We start from the raw sequence: 15,686 nt of genomic DNA on the forward strand, positions 1-15,686 counted from the left end.
AATTGCAATTCGTCGAAAAATTGTGATTGTTCACATTTCACGCATTTAATTACCTATATGAGATTTTAATTTTTCGATGGGAAGCCATTAAATTTTGAAATAGGCTCATGGTGTAATTATTTAGATTAGGTTGGGAATGGGAGCCGTTGACTTGCAAAGAAAGATAGATAGATAGGATTGTTATCCACCGGGTCTTAGCATAATACAATGTGTTTGCAACTCTGTATTCCTCAAAAAATGAGATGCATCATGAATACTGGCCGAGAAAGAACTGATAACATGTAGTAGGAATTCGATCACCTATTGCACTTGACTTCTAAAAGACTTTCTTTTACTTCTCTTCTGTTGCTTGTTGGCCCTTTTCTCTATTACTGACTGATAAAAATAATATAATGTGCATGTTGGATGTTTTAATTTAATTAAATTAGCTATAGTAATTTCATTTAAATAAATTTTTGCCGATAAAACGCCTTGTTTGAAGAAGTGTTGTAATTTATAGCTTTACAATGTTCCAAACATTGATTATAATAACGTCAAAACCGCTTAACTATTCACAAATCAAAATGGCCTTACGGCCTTAATGGCCCAAGTCCTAAAACAATAAAATAAAAGCTGTTTGTCCAAGATAACAAGAAGTCTTTATATTGTTTCGCATCAGTTATCAGCGTATATTCTAAATAATTAGTTTCATGTAATATCAAAATGCAAAACGGAAAAGATAACATGGAATCAGTGCAAGATAAAAGTGAAATTATAATTGACGACTGTAAAGGTAAGTTTTTATTGAACTGTGAGAGAATGTTCAAGCAAAAATCTATAGGGCAATAAATAAATCTGCCGCGATAACTAAGAATGCAGTAATCGCAAAATGGCGGTTTTGAGATAAACGCGGGAAAGACATTTTTACATATTTGAGGAAGATGTTTATATTTTATAGCCCTTGAAATCTATCAATAAAATTGGAAAAAATACAAGCTTTACAAAGATAATTATCTTATATTTCATAAATTAGTATATCCATTAATAATGCGTATTATTGCGTTGAGGTTTAGCATCAGGCCATGTGAAAATCACAGGACACTAAGTCTAAATACAGTACTTGCGCTCATTACTGCATTATGTTCTAGCGCATGTTGATTACTGCGTTATTTTTTAGTATTTGATACAGGTTTTTAATGTCCGGGGCTAAGTAGATGTACACATAATATCTTCTCACTTTTACACAGATTTAAAAAAAATGTTCTACGGTTGAAACCTACTGCGGGGATATTAAAATTAAACAATTTGTAGAAGAAAATTAAGTTTTATTAAGACAACATTTATTTTAACATCAGTTAAACTGACATGTACATGACTTAAAAAACAAACAGCGCGCAGGAGCAGCACACGTGCCGCACGTCTCACTTCACCGAACGACGACGACGCAGAGATTTGCTTCAACAAAACGCAGCACTGTATCGTACGGTTACGATCTCGCGAACTTTTACCTGTGCTTTTACTACACACAAATGCAGTAATGTGGAGAACTGCGTTTTGACGTAGCAATTGGTCTACAGACACTAGAATAAAATGCTACAGTAATGGCTATTACTGCACTTTGTTTTAGGGTATCTTAACAAGAACTGCATTATTTTTTAGCACAATATGTTTAATACGGCGCTTTTTCTTATCATTGATATAGTTTTCATGTAAGTACTGCAAAAATCGTTCGCTAAAAAACATACTTCCGGGTACTTTTTTTATGAAATTATTTTTTTTTTTCATGTTAATAAACCCCTTGGGATCCCATTTCTTGCAAAAAGTAAAAATCCCAAAAATGTCGATTACTGCATTCTTTGTTATTAGGGCAGAAATCTACACAGTCATACAAACAAAAAAATATGACCGAAGATAAGCATAAGTTTTAATCTGGAGGTGGGACAACTAGTGGTGTTATTTTTTTTGAAGGTTCTTCTTCTTCTGAACTAATCAAACCTTGTTTGGTTGGTAATGGCAAGGAAAATGATGCAGCCCGCCTTCTGGAAATGTCCTTTTGTCAGATTTTGCGACATCATAAAGATAAATAGTTCAGGATACATCGCCCATTTTTGAGAACCATCAAATCAAAAATTTTTATCCTTGTTATCTCTGTTAGCTACCACAATCGAGACTTTCGTACACGAAATTATCGGGCGTCTCATCAAAATAAAGCTACAAACGGAAAATTAGCTTGATAGTAGTCACTTGCAAAAATGGGCGATGTATCCTGAACTAATTATGCACCAGGAATCACACAAATACACGCTTTCAACCGCATTTTTATCCTTAAAACAATATTTTGTATGTGTAAATCAGTGTTAATGAATGATATTATCTTATCTAATAATCTTACTGAACTTGTGTTTATTATTGTTTATTTATCTGATAAAAAAAAAACAATAGCTATAGTTTTAATGAGATTCCCATGAGATACGAAGTCAAAAGGAACCAATTTTATTAAGTACTAGCTTTCCGCCCGCGGCTTCGCCCGCGCAGTCAAAGAAAAACCCGCAAAGTTCCCGTTCCCGTGGGATTTCCGGGATTGCGTTATTTTCCCGGGATAAAAAATAGCCTATGTCCTATCTCGGGTATCAAAATATCTCCATACCAAATTTCATGAAAATTGGTTCAGTAGTTTAGGCGTGATTGAGTAACAGACAGACAGACAGAGTTACTTTCGCATTTATAATATTAGTATGGATTGTAAAGTATTGATGATTTCTGTGTATTTCTTGGTATTACTTTAAGGGTAATAAAATTGTTTTTTTTTTTCAAAATAGTTTCAGATTGGGGATACAGACATAAACAATGCATTCTACTATTTTTGGCTTTAACAAGTGCTTACAGCATGAGGACATGCATGGGTATGGCTCTAGTGGTCATGACGGACATAGAACCTATCAATACATCTAATACTTCTGCTTTAAAACGTAGTATAAATGACAGTAATATTTCAATGCTTAATTTAAATACAAGCAATTTAGATTACGAGATTAATGACACCAATGTTGGAGTTGTAAATGAAACCAGCTTTTTACATAGTCTACTTTTGATACCTCCGGTAAGTAATATGTGTTGAGGATTAATTTGTTTTTCTACCGCGGTCTTATTTACACAATTAGAATATAATTGGAAACGCATTTTTCGTTTCCAATATTTTAAATTTATAATTTACTAGCTTTCCACCCGCGGAATCGTCCGCGCAGTCAAAGAAAAACCCACATAGTTCCCGTTCCGTGGGATTTCCGGAATAAAACCTATCCCATGTCCCGGGGTAAAAAGTAGCCTATAACCTTTCTCGGGTATCAAAATATTTCTATACCAAATTTCATGCAAATTGGTTCAGTAGTTAAGGCGTGATTGAGTAACAGACAGACAGACAGAGTTACTTTCGCACTTATAATATTAAGTATGGATAATTTTCGAAAATGTATATTCTTTAATACTTTGAAAATTAACTTTAATTCTACTTGTGTCGTAGTTGTGGTGGATTTTAATTAATAATAAGACATGGCATGTCCCACATACTGATCCCCCAAGTCATCATTTTCAATTGATAATGTCATGTTAATTTTCAACTAGTCATAAAGCTTTTCCTACGCATACCTATGTATCATATTATCTTTCAGTACCCAACCTTCAAATGGAACAAGAAGATCCAGGACACCGTGCAGTCCTCTTTCTTCTGGGGCTACATGCTCACTCAGATTCCCGCAGGCACCATTGCCCATCATTTTGGCGCCAAATATTTGTTGACTGGAGCCATGCTGATCAACGGTGTTTTATCCTTTTGTTTGCCATGGGCATCGTCTTATGTGAGTGCATATTGTGTTAAAAAGTTATAACACTATTATAATAATTATTTCTTAATTAAAACACAAATAAGTGGAATTTTTAACGATTCTGATTCTTGTTAAGGGTGCTTAGTACCATTTGTATTTAATTCCAATTGACATTCCTCTATATTTTTTATATTTAATCTTTACCTTTGTGTACGATAATTAATTAATTTCGTAAATTAAAAGTACTATGAAAATATATCCATTAAATCATATAGTGATGTTTTTAATTTAATGTTTAAAGTAACAGAAAATTTCAGCTTAATTTAAACATTATTTTCTCAGGGAGGATGGATATTAACTGGAATTTTTAGATTTGTGCAAGGACTGGCCCAAGCCTGTATAATACCAGGAATGCACACTATGTTTGGCAAATGGGCGCCACTAGAAGAAAGAGGAAGAATGACTGCTTTTGCATATAGTGGTATGGTAATCATTGAATAATATTTATTTATTATATTTTACTAACTGTTACCCTGAATCTTCCGCGTCTGGTTTTTGATAAAAAAAATATAGTCTAATACTCGATGTAAATGTAGCTTTCAAATGGTCAAATCTTTTCAGTTCATTCGTGAAAAAAAGAAATAAATATATTTCCTCTTTATAATAGTAAGGTAGTTAATAACAAGATCCATTCCCAAGCTTAGATATACTTATACTATGAAGATTTAACAACTGCAAGAGCTTTTTCGAAGAGAATAGACATCGTACATATCGGGATTGAAGATAGATAATATAGAATAGTAACAGTTTATTTCCTTTTTTAATTTTAGGACAAGCTCTAGGAGCAGTATTGGGATTTCCTGTTGCGGGATTTATCTCTTCCAGTTTCCTGGGTTGGCCTGGGATATTCCGTTTCTATGGTGTCCTTCTGACTCTAGTTGGAGGTTTTCTCTGGTGGCTAAGTGCAGACAGTCCAGCTCAGCATAAATACATATCCGCTGCGGAGAGATATTACATTGAGTCCTCCTTGGGTCAAGTAGGTGATGCGGGAAAGGTGAGATACTTAATGAAATTTCTGGTCATTTTAGAAGAATCGGCATGATTCTTACTTTTCTCTCCTGATTTGATGGAGAACTACTTGGAAAAATCTCAATACTATTTTCAATGAAGTAATTATTAAACATAAGTAGGCATGACGTATTAAAATAAAATTGGTGTAATGAAATCGTAAAAAAAAGACGTGTGGCACTCGGGGACTGCCGCGGTAAAGCTATTGCATAGAATGCCTTCTAGCCACACCCGTACCCGTCGGAGTGGGGAGCGTGAGGTTTTTTCGTTACGGAATTTCTGGATTCAGTCCCCGCGTTCAAGGCCCGCGATAGAAGCTATGCAATAGCGATTATAATAGTGATTTTTTTTTTAGAAAAAGCAAGCTGTTCCATGGGTAAAGATTTTACGGTGTCGTGGTCTTTATGCTATTATGCTAGCCCATATAGGTCAAACTTGGTGTCAAGTAACCCTATTCGCGGAAGTCCCGGCTTATATGGACAAAGTTATGGGAGTTAATGTGAAAGCGGTAATTATAAACTCATATTATTATTAAACATCTTAAGGGCATGGCATTAAAAATAAAAATATTTGAAGTTGTCGTCGGGGAATAAATCAATATAAAGATACCATTACTCAAAAACTGATAGAATATAAAAAATATATTCTATCATATCCCTAAACACAACAAATTACCCATTAGATGAATTTTATTACTTTTAGATAAATAAATACCTTTGTGCAATTATCTAATTCCTAATTTTGATAAATTTCTTATAGAATGGTTTGCTGTCTGCTCTTCCATTTCTCATAATGTGGTTCGCCAGCTTCTTCTTTAGCTGGCTGTCTGACATGCTTATTGTTAGAAAAGTTTTTAGCGTTACTGTGGCCAGAAAACTTGCCAATTCTACAGGTAAATATAATTACAAATTTTAATCCATAAAATATAGATGATCTATTTAAATTTTAAATAAACCAGTATTGCATTTATGGACATAGGATAGCCTTTTAACGTATATAGTTACCTATTTTTTTTTTGTTTTATTATAATTTATTTTCAGGAGCAATACCAGCATCAATATTTTTTATAATATTGGCGCATACATCTAGGAACATTTATATTGTAGAGACATTGCTGTGTATTATATGCGCTTTCAAAATTGCTTGTTCAGTTGGTTTTCAAGTAAGTTCCTTTAAATAGTTAATTTTTTATTTATTTAAGTAGTAGGTATTCACATTTATTAAACGCACCTTTATTGAAAAGACCTTTGTGCACCTTTGTGTTTAAATTCCGATCAGTTATTTCTTGTAAAAAATTGTTTTATTAATGTAATGTATTTTTGGTGTTATTATTTTTATTTCCTCGTCTTATACTTAAAGATTACCTGGCAGAGATTTTAACACTTTTACCATTTTGTTTCTCTCTGACTTCGTATTTTATGGTATAGTGTAATTATTGTGGTACAATAGAGTTTAAAAAAAGACGTGTGGCACTCAGAAACTGCCGCGGTAAAGCTATTGCATAGCAAGCCTTTAAGCCACACCTCCGAGCCCGTCGGAATGTAGACTGGGGAGCGTGAGGATTTTTCGTGACGGAATTTCTCGACTCGGTCCCCGCGCTCAAGGCCCGCGATAGAAGCTATGCAATAGCTTAAAAGTAAATATTTCAGATTAACGTTGAACTTGTTCTTTATAATGTTTTATTTCTAGGTGAATCACATTGATATATCTCCCAACTTTTCTGGCACTATGATGGGTATGACAAACTTTATGGCGAATTGCTTCGGTTCAATCGCACCTATGGTTGCTGGCTTCATTCTAACAGATGTGGTATATGTATTTAATTAAATTTGGTAGCATTCATTTGCTATGTAAATGAGATATTTAAAAAAATTAGAATCAATTCAAAAATGAGGCAGGATTCGAACCTGCATCTTTGTCCGGTGATTTGTACCAATCATGGGTAGCGGAGAGGTCAGGATCGAATTTTTTAATTTTGATTCTGTTGAAATTGTGAGATTTTCTTTTTCGTTTTGGTTTTGGCTTTCGTTTCTTCACACGAATAACCTATAGAACTTACCATATTAAATAATGAGGTCTCATTTCTTGTGTGATCTATTTTCATAATATTATGTTTTACAATAATTGTTTCAGACTGACGAATATCTATGGCGAAAAGTGTTCTACCTGGCAGCGATTATTTACTTTTCAACAAATGCTGCTTACGTCATCATGGGCACTGGAGAACTCGCAGACTGGAATGAACCTGAGGAAGAAAAAGATCTACCAGAAATGGAAAGAATGATGAAGGACAAGGAATTAGAAAAGAAATAGATTGTTCTAGAAATTATAGTTGTTAAATGTTGTGTGTAGGTTAGTTTACGTTAAGTTAAATGTGGAATTAGTTCTTACTGTGATAGTAGCTTGAGTTATGTTATAGTTTATTAAGAGTTTGATCGCATCTTTGGTACAGTGGTTAACACGTGAGCGTAAAACTGACGCTGGGTTCGATTCCCGATAGAGACGAAGAAAAAAAATGTCTCGGTCTGGCAGGACACAGAAGGCTGATCACCTTCTTGTCCCTAAAAGAAAATCGGTCAGTGAAACAGATATATGCATAATGCATCTGCCACTTACCCCACTCGGGGACACGGGACCTCACCTTTTAGTAGGTAAGAGTTTAGTAGTAGTTTAGAGTTTAGATTGTTTAGTGAATAGATTTTAAAATATTTGTTTTTGCTTTTAGATAATTGTAAACTATGTTCCTCTTAATACTTACAATAAAGTTTATTTTATTTATTTTAAAAATTTGTTTATTATTCCCTAATTTATTATCTTTATGTTTACGTTAAACAATAGGTATATTTATTGAAAGATTTGACTTTTTGATTTTATTTGCACATTGTGTAAATAAAAGAGATAAATAATAAGAATTATTTTGGAGAGAAGTAGCTTAAATATATTTATAAGGAAAATAAATAAGGAAGCAATAACTTATCTCAAAAAAAAATATTTAGCACAAAATAAATAAACAGATAGACAGACGCAGTGATAAATCCAATTTAAGAATAAAACAAATATAATAAAACAATGTTGCGTAAATCAATGCGCATAATATGGTGTTTTATGTTTGTTTATTTAATTATTCATAACAATTATCTTTTGGTATCTTTAGTTATTTTATAACAAATGCAATAAAAGAAAATATTGTGAAATATAAGATATGCTAAAAAGATATGGTGTTTCAGCGTGTAAATATACGGTAAACGACGACTAATGTCGTAAAATTGAAAGTGTGAAAAATCAGTTATGATAAAAATCCACATCATTACTATAAATATATCAAATACTGCCTTTATTAAGCCAGCTACTCACGCACCTGCAGGGGCAATATTGGAATTGCACCCTAAGTAGGGGCAATTTAGAGAACAGCTGAAATTGGTCCGACCGCCCGCGCCCGCGCCGCGACGTGCAAGCGAGATTCTTCCAATTGCCCCTGCAGGTACGTGAATAGCCGGCTTTAAATAACAAAATATTGTATACTTACTTACTAGAGTGGCGCAGGGACCCTAAGTGAGTCTTGGCCTCTGACAAAAAGAGCAAAAAAGAATTGTATAACCGAAACAAAATTAACGTTGATATTACAATATACCTAGTACTGCCGTATCTATACTAATATTATAAAGAGGAAAGGTTTGTAAATTATGATTTTCACGCATAAACAATTGGACCGATTTTGATGAAATTTGTCACAGACAATCTTTAGACCCTGAGAAAGAACATAGGCTACCTTTTATTGCGAAATATGTACCACGGGAGAAGCTGGGGCGGACCGCTAGTACATAATATAGAAGAGCGTTTATAAATACACCTGACAGTCAAAAATTAACGTCGTAAGTTCAAAATCCTCTCATTTGTTGAATGCTAATTATAGCAATGTTTATTTTGCCCTATGTTCATTGTTCATCACTGTGAAAATAGAGTTTATAAATACATCTAGACGAAATTAAACTAGTTCAAGATCCTTCTGAATGTTTTTAAAATATATTTATTTTCCTCTCCCTATTGGGAGTTTAAATCATAATATGAATAGACGACTAATTTTATTACTAGCTATCCTCCCGCAGCTTTGCCCTTTGTCTTCGCCAAAGGAAATTCGCATCGATCCTGTTCCTGTAGGATTTACGATAAAAATTATCCTGTCCTTTCTCAGGTCCTGAAATAGATTTGTATCAAATTAAATTAAAATCGATTAAGTGGCTTACGCGAGACACGCAGACGGACAGACTTTCGCTTTTATAAAAATATGGGTAGGGATATACATTTTTAAACAATAGAAAAAATTCGATCTGGAGGCGGGATTCGAACCCATATTACCTCTCGGCCACCCGTATCACCGAGCAATCGAATTGCTCTGAGGGGATCATGGGTGGCCGAGAAAAATGTTAACGAAAAAAATGTTGGCTGGTTAAAAATGTATATTATACTTAATAAAGCATTTGAATGCTATAAAAATAAAACATCAAATTAGTAGGAAAAGTTCAATATGGTTGCGGAAGAATTCTAACAAATACCCGCGGCCCCCTCATTAAAGCGGCTCGACGGAACACAGTGGGGTTTTAGTCGGTAAGAATCCGACATAACCCACGGCTCCTTCCCCGGGGGCCGTGGGTATCTTTGGAAGATTTCCCCACTATAAAAAAAGGGAAAGTTCAATATCCTCCGATACCTTACACACGCTATCTCATTATCCAAGTCTGAGAAGTTAAATTCAAATGAGGTAATTCTTGTTTTAAGACCCAATGAAAACACTTGAAGTATAAAAGATTCAATTTTAGATTAGCCGAGTCAAATTTAATCGCGATGGTTAAAAAATGTGTTGTTCTCTTGGTGGTTTTAAGACCTTATGTATCTAGATAATATTTTATTTTGCAGTAAAACTGTTTTTGTGAAGACTTGTTGTTTCACTTTTATTTGATTCTTAAAATACTTTATTCAATTTAAATGCATCTACTTACAGTGGAAATATATCAGATCTTTTATTCTAGGTAATACGATTTTTCTTCTTGTTGATAATTAAACTAATAAAAGATAATGCATTGTGCTTTATCATTTTAGTCACTGCATTAAAAATACGCTACGAATTGAAAAATATGAACCTCTTTTCTTGGAACGTCGGTTAAAAATAAAAGACAGAACATTAATCTTAAAACAACCGAATCTTTTATCCTATAGATTTTAGATTGAGCAAAAAGCGTATTTTGCAAAATGTCTGCCACGTGTATCATGATTTTCAACCTGTAAATCATGATACAAATTTATGCGCCTACATAAAATGTTAAGCAACATTTACCACATGCGTTTTATGGAGTGCCGTTAAAAAATTAAACGCTTTGAATGCCCACGGCTACCCTTTTAGCTCTAATGAAATTCCGATGTTTGAGATAATTTATTCTTTCCTATATTTCTGTGATAATACCCTCTTATTGTTGGAAATGAAAGATTTCAATGAAATTGATGGTATAAGAAGTTAAGAACGAAATCAGATAGAAATAGATCGAGTGAATGTGTTTTTTTTTTTATTTTTAACCCTTGATTAAAATATGAGCAAATCGGTAAAACAAATTAATTTATCTATAAGAAACCAAATCGTAATAAAGTTTGTGAATCGATATTTTTCTACGATAATAAGACTCGTGATATTATAATTCTCGGGTTTTTTTAAAAGATACTTAATTTGGTACTTACCAAATACAGTTTATTTATAAACATAACTATAAAAACATCAATTTTAGCATTCTAGTGGGCATCAATGATTTACCTCCAAAATATTATATTGTACTTCAGTTATTGTATGTACAGTCTGTAATTAATATTAGTATGTACCTACCTACTCTTATAATAAAAATTAATTACAGAAATAATCTAGATTGTGACTTCATCACAATATTCCCTGCGCCATCTTGAAATTATTAATGCAGTTTTATTTTGATACTGTCGCCGCAAAGAACGTTTCTTTACTAATTAGCAAAAAAAAAAGTTCTAGTTTAAAAATAAATTCTTGGCTAAGACAATATTTAAGTTTTTAATCTTAGTTGAAAATAACAAGAATATGATACTTTGCTTGTAACCAATTTATATTTTTAGTTTATTTAGATTTCAATTAAAACTGAATTATTATTAGATACAAGCCAATTGTTTTTTTTTTTGTAATATTCATGGTTCTTTATACCTAGGTATAATAGAAATAAAACTAATTTAGGTTTCATCAACTATAAAACCATTTCATTTCACTACATATTGCACACGTGTCAGAAGTGAAACTTCTTTGGCAAGATTGAAAGATACCAAATCGTGGCCTTACTCCATGACGTGACGGTATTGCCATGACGCGACCTTGAAATTTTACTCTCAACGCGCCTAAAGAAGTTTCATTTCAAAATTTATAGGTGTACCTAACGTTATTTCCAAATCTAACACACAAACATACTTGCATTTTGTACCCTTAGTAGCTGTCTTCAATAGACGCTATTTTCAATTATTCAAGATGGATAGCCTGTCACGTCCTATCTCTTTCCGAATAAATTATATCATCCCTCAATACTTATAAAAAGGGAAGCGAAAAAGCCTTTTTCCAAACCAATGGATGCTTTTATGAACTAGCTTTTTCCCCGGGATCTCTTCAATTTCATGCGATGGTTAAAAAATGGTGTTTAAAAAACATGATCAAATAATATCTTCTTTTAAAACTTTCTTCTTTTTATAAACGTACGTATAAGTTAAAGATTAATCTTTAATAATGTTAAAAAGAAAAGTTCAGAATTCTGATACAATAATTGATTTGGTCTTACGAACTTACTTTGGGCTGGAATTTTAATATATGATTAGTACATGGAATTTCACTGAAATTCGTTTAGTAGTTTATTGATAAGAGAAAAGTATTAATCAAATCAAAAAACTAACAAACCATAAAATAAATTAAATTATAAAAATGAAATTGAAAAAATGAAACAATTTCTTTTAAGCAACAACACAATTTTTCTCACTTTAGAAAATAATTTTTCACGGCGCAAACACTAACTTTAAATTTACTCGGTCCATAGTGAATGCTATATTTTCTACTTGCATCTTTATCTTGGGATCTAAACTGAGAAAAATACTATGAATAAAGTCTGTTTAGTATTTTCAAAGTTAAGCTTTCGAAATTAATATATGAGTGTGAAAAGATCGTGAGGAAAGGAATAGATATAATAAAAATTTATGGTTATCCATGATGTTTGTACATATCTTTATATGCTATATAATTAATATAATAAATACATAAGTAATAAATGAATCTATTTATATGGTGTAGTCTTTAGATTGGTTCTGTGGTATGATACTATTATAATATGATGAAAATATGTTATTTACTAGCTTCCGCCCGCGACTCCGTCCGCGCGGATGTTGGTCTTCGCGTGGATGGTTTATTTCTCCATTTTGAGTAACTCTGACAATGACATCTTATAAATATCTATTGGACCCAAATACGGCTAGGCCAAGGCTAGGCCTATAATAATACGCAACGTGTGTTCGCGGTTCTACAGAACAACGTCTATGGATAAAACTGAAAAATTAAGATTAATTTTTTTCTCCGTATTTTTCCAGCATAAAAAGTATCCTATTTTACGCCCAGGATAATAAGGTATAATTATACCAAGTTTCATCGAAATCGAACCGTTAGTTTTCACGTGATGCCTTCACATACAGACAGACAGACAGACAAAAAATTTTTTAATCACATATTTGGGTTTGGTATCGATCCAGTAACACCCCCTGGTATTTATTTTTTCAATATTTTCAATGTACAGAATTGACCCTTCTACAGATTTATTATATGTAGGTATAGATGTAATACAAGATTTCTAAAAATATATTATGCTAGTCATATTTATCAACACTAGTTGAAAATAAAAATGCATTGCCTAAAGGGCATAATATCATAAGACTTAGAAATTAAATCCTTACAGAGAAATGTCGTTATTAACTACTTTACTGTGTGAAAGAATTTTCTCTAATTGATACTTCCACATACGCTGTGAAAAATTGAGTCTTGCAATTGATTGGTGCACTTTATAAAGTGGCAAAGTGCTTTGGATTTGTAACGTTAATTACTGCGATGAAAGAAAAATAAAACTATCCAGGTTGTGTAATTTCTATTAATTTTTTTTTACCTGAACTAGATAAGAAATTAAAGACTTTTTAACGGATTGTAAACGCGATTTATTAATTATATTATTTTCCCGACGTTTCGTCGAACACTTTACGGCGAGCGTGGTCACGGGGAGACGTCGGGAAAATAATATAATGAATAAATCGACTTTAAAATCCGTTAAAAGTCTTTAATTTCTAAATGTATAATACTTGCGTAAAATCAAACACTTGAAAATACTATGCTGAACTAGGCTATTCTTTTTGTGTCTACTTGTAAAAATTTGGAATCTATTATTAATTCTATGTCAATTAATCTTAGTTATTACTTAAGTTAAAGTATTTAAATATTAAACAGAAAATAAATTGGTCTGCTTTTCATGTATTATTATTTTGTTGTTATCTACATACATAAAAAAAATATTTTTGTTAAATTGTGATAGTAATTTTTAAGTAATGAAATTCTTAATTTTCACATAAACTTACTTACTTTAAGTTTGTATACTTACTTATGCATGCAACTTATAAATTAGTTCCATTATATTTTTATTATCTAATTTCACGCTACACTTAATTAAATTTGTATTAATATACTAATCAGTTCTATTAGATTTTAATGTATAATTTCAGGCTACACTAAATTAAATACCTAGTATATTAATATCTACTAATTTAATTTAGTGGATAATATGTACCTAACTGGAATAATTTCCAGTCATACAGACTGTAAGATTAACGTGTACTTGCCGTATCACGTTAATTTGTCTGGCGCATGCAATCTTAGGTTAATTTTCTCGAATTAATGTTTCCTTTGTTTGCTTGGTTATATCTAAATTATTATAATTTACTTGGAAATTATTTCACCGAATTGTTTTATTTAAACATAATATAAAAATATATATGATTGATTGAGTAATATAGCTTTATTTGTTTCTGCATCAATGAAGTGTGTAAAATATATTGTAAATCTGATCTAAAATGTTGAAATAAAATTATATGTCGAGTTATGAAGACGATTTCAAGGAATACTAAGGATTTCTCGAAGTTAAAAATAGAATCGCAGCAAAATAAAGATCAAGAAGTGCGCGCGCATTCACGATATTGTGTTCAAAGCAGACGAATTCGCGGGAAGAAGCTAGTTTATAATCATTCTTTCGCATGAAACTATGGTGATACATTGATAAAGATGCATAATATTTGTAAGGCCGGTTGCAGAGCTTCACCGACCATCAGTACGTACGTCAGTCGCGCTTGTCATATGTATGGAAATTCATAAAACCGTTCATAGCTATAGACCGACCATAGGCACGCGTATCCAATCAAGTATCCAATCGATAGGTGACGGTAGCCTGTCAGTCAGAAAATTCAAACATCCGTCAGTTGTCTTTATAATATTATGGTGACCGCACGTATTATCTCTGTATGGAATTATATAGAGTTGCTGTTACAAACCCTTCTTAGTTTTGTTTGAAAGTTGAATTATCCGGTAAAATAATTATTTATACAGGTAACAGATAGCAGTGGGGAATGTGAAAATTAATAAGAGCATAATGAAAGTTCTGATCATTCTACGATAATATCGGAAATAGAGATAATCCCTGATTCTGTAAATCCTTTGGACTATGATTTTAATGATTAGATTTCACAATTGAAATGTGTTTGAAAATATTTTTTTAAATATAAACTTTGTCTTATTTTAACCTTCCATACATCTATCATTATGCCAGCTTCAGTAAGCCATTTTAATAGTTCTAAGTATAGAATTTTCCAAGTAAATCAATACAACAAATATATATTCGCAATCGTGTGGCTTATCCTCGCTATTAACTTACATTGAATTATCGAAACAAATTTCGTTACTTATCTTTTTTACCATAAAATCACAATAAAACCCATAATTCTAATAAACTATGCATGAAGAAAATACATTTAACCAATCTATATACATAATTTCGTCTTCAGAGGCTCGGGGAATATTACAGTTGCCGAACAGTGACGAATTTTTCTATGCGCATTATCAGTTTGGGAGTACTGTAAGTATAATGTATATGTAGATACTATGCATAAATTCAATTTTATGCGATTTATTCGGAATATTTTCACCAAACAGCATATGAATTTAAAATTTTGTACACTCTATATGAAACTCCGTTTTTAATTGAACACAGGGGAACAAACACTAATTGTTAATTACTGGTACAACGGTTTTCGTGTGACATTTGCTAACATTTTTGCTTTTATCAGCGACTTTTGTTAAGCACTATGTGAGTCGATGTAATGCAAAATGTTTTTGAAAATTCGAATATTAATCATGTAGTCAGCCAAATTATTCTCAAGTTCTATGTTATCTCTTTTTTTGTACAATTCATAGATAATAATAAAAATTACTTGCATTTCCTCCATGAGATATATGAAAATAAGGGCTAAATATTTTTATTACTTTGAAAGTAACAGAAAAATACTGTAACACAACTGCTTAAATTGTTAGAGTCAATTTAAACTACTGAAGCGATTTTGATGAAATTTGGTACAAAGATTGTTTTATCATAAACATCTGCGGCTAAGCTAGTAGAAGATATAAAGGGGAAAAATACATCTAATTGGTCTTGAATTAATATTTAGATTTACGTGTTTGATTTTTCAAAACTA

General features: G+C 32.1%; 1 protein-coding gene across 1 annotated transcript; it reads left to right on the top strand.

The window, feature by feature from the left end:
• Positions 1-702: 702 nt before the first annotated feature.
• LOC123696198 (putative inorganic phosphate cotransporter) lies at positions 703-7,207 on the top strand. Its single transcript, XM_045642258.1, has 10 exons — positions 703-772; positions 2,799-3,079; positions 3,648-3,833; positions 4,143-4,281; positions 4,631-4,854; positions 5,224-5,376; positions 5,628-5,760; positions 5,909-6,030; positions 6,558-6,677; positions 7,002-7,207. Exons 1-10 carry the CDS (start codon positions 703-705, stop codon positions 7,179-7,181), a joined length of 1,608 nt encoding a protein of 535 aa, XP_045498214.1. The 3' UTR covers positions 7,182-7,207.
• Positions 7,208-15,686: the final 8,479 nt, after the last annotated feature.

The sequence above is a fragment of the Colias croceus genome, chromosome 12 (assembly GCF_905220415.1).
Source record: "Colias croceus chromosome 12, ilColCroc2.1".
Classification (NCBI taxonomy): Eukaryota; Metazoa; Arthropoda; class Insecta; order Lepidoptera; family Pieridae; genus Colias; species Colias croceus.

Coding starts and splice junctions, on each gene's coding strand:
- LOC123696198 (XM_045642258.1), top strand. CDS start 703: ATGCAAAACGGAAAAGATAACATGGAATCAGTGCAAGATAAAAGTGAA. Junction 5,761..5,908: donor AAAACTTGCCAATTCTACAG/GTAAATATAATT, acceptor ATTTATTTTCAG/GAGCAATACCAGCATCAATA. Junction 6,678..7,001: donor GCTTCATTCTAACAGATGTG/GTATATGTATTT, acceptor TAATTGTTTCAG/ACTGACGAATATCTATGGCG.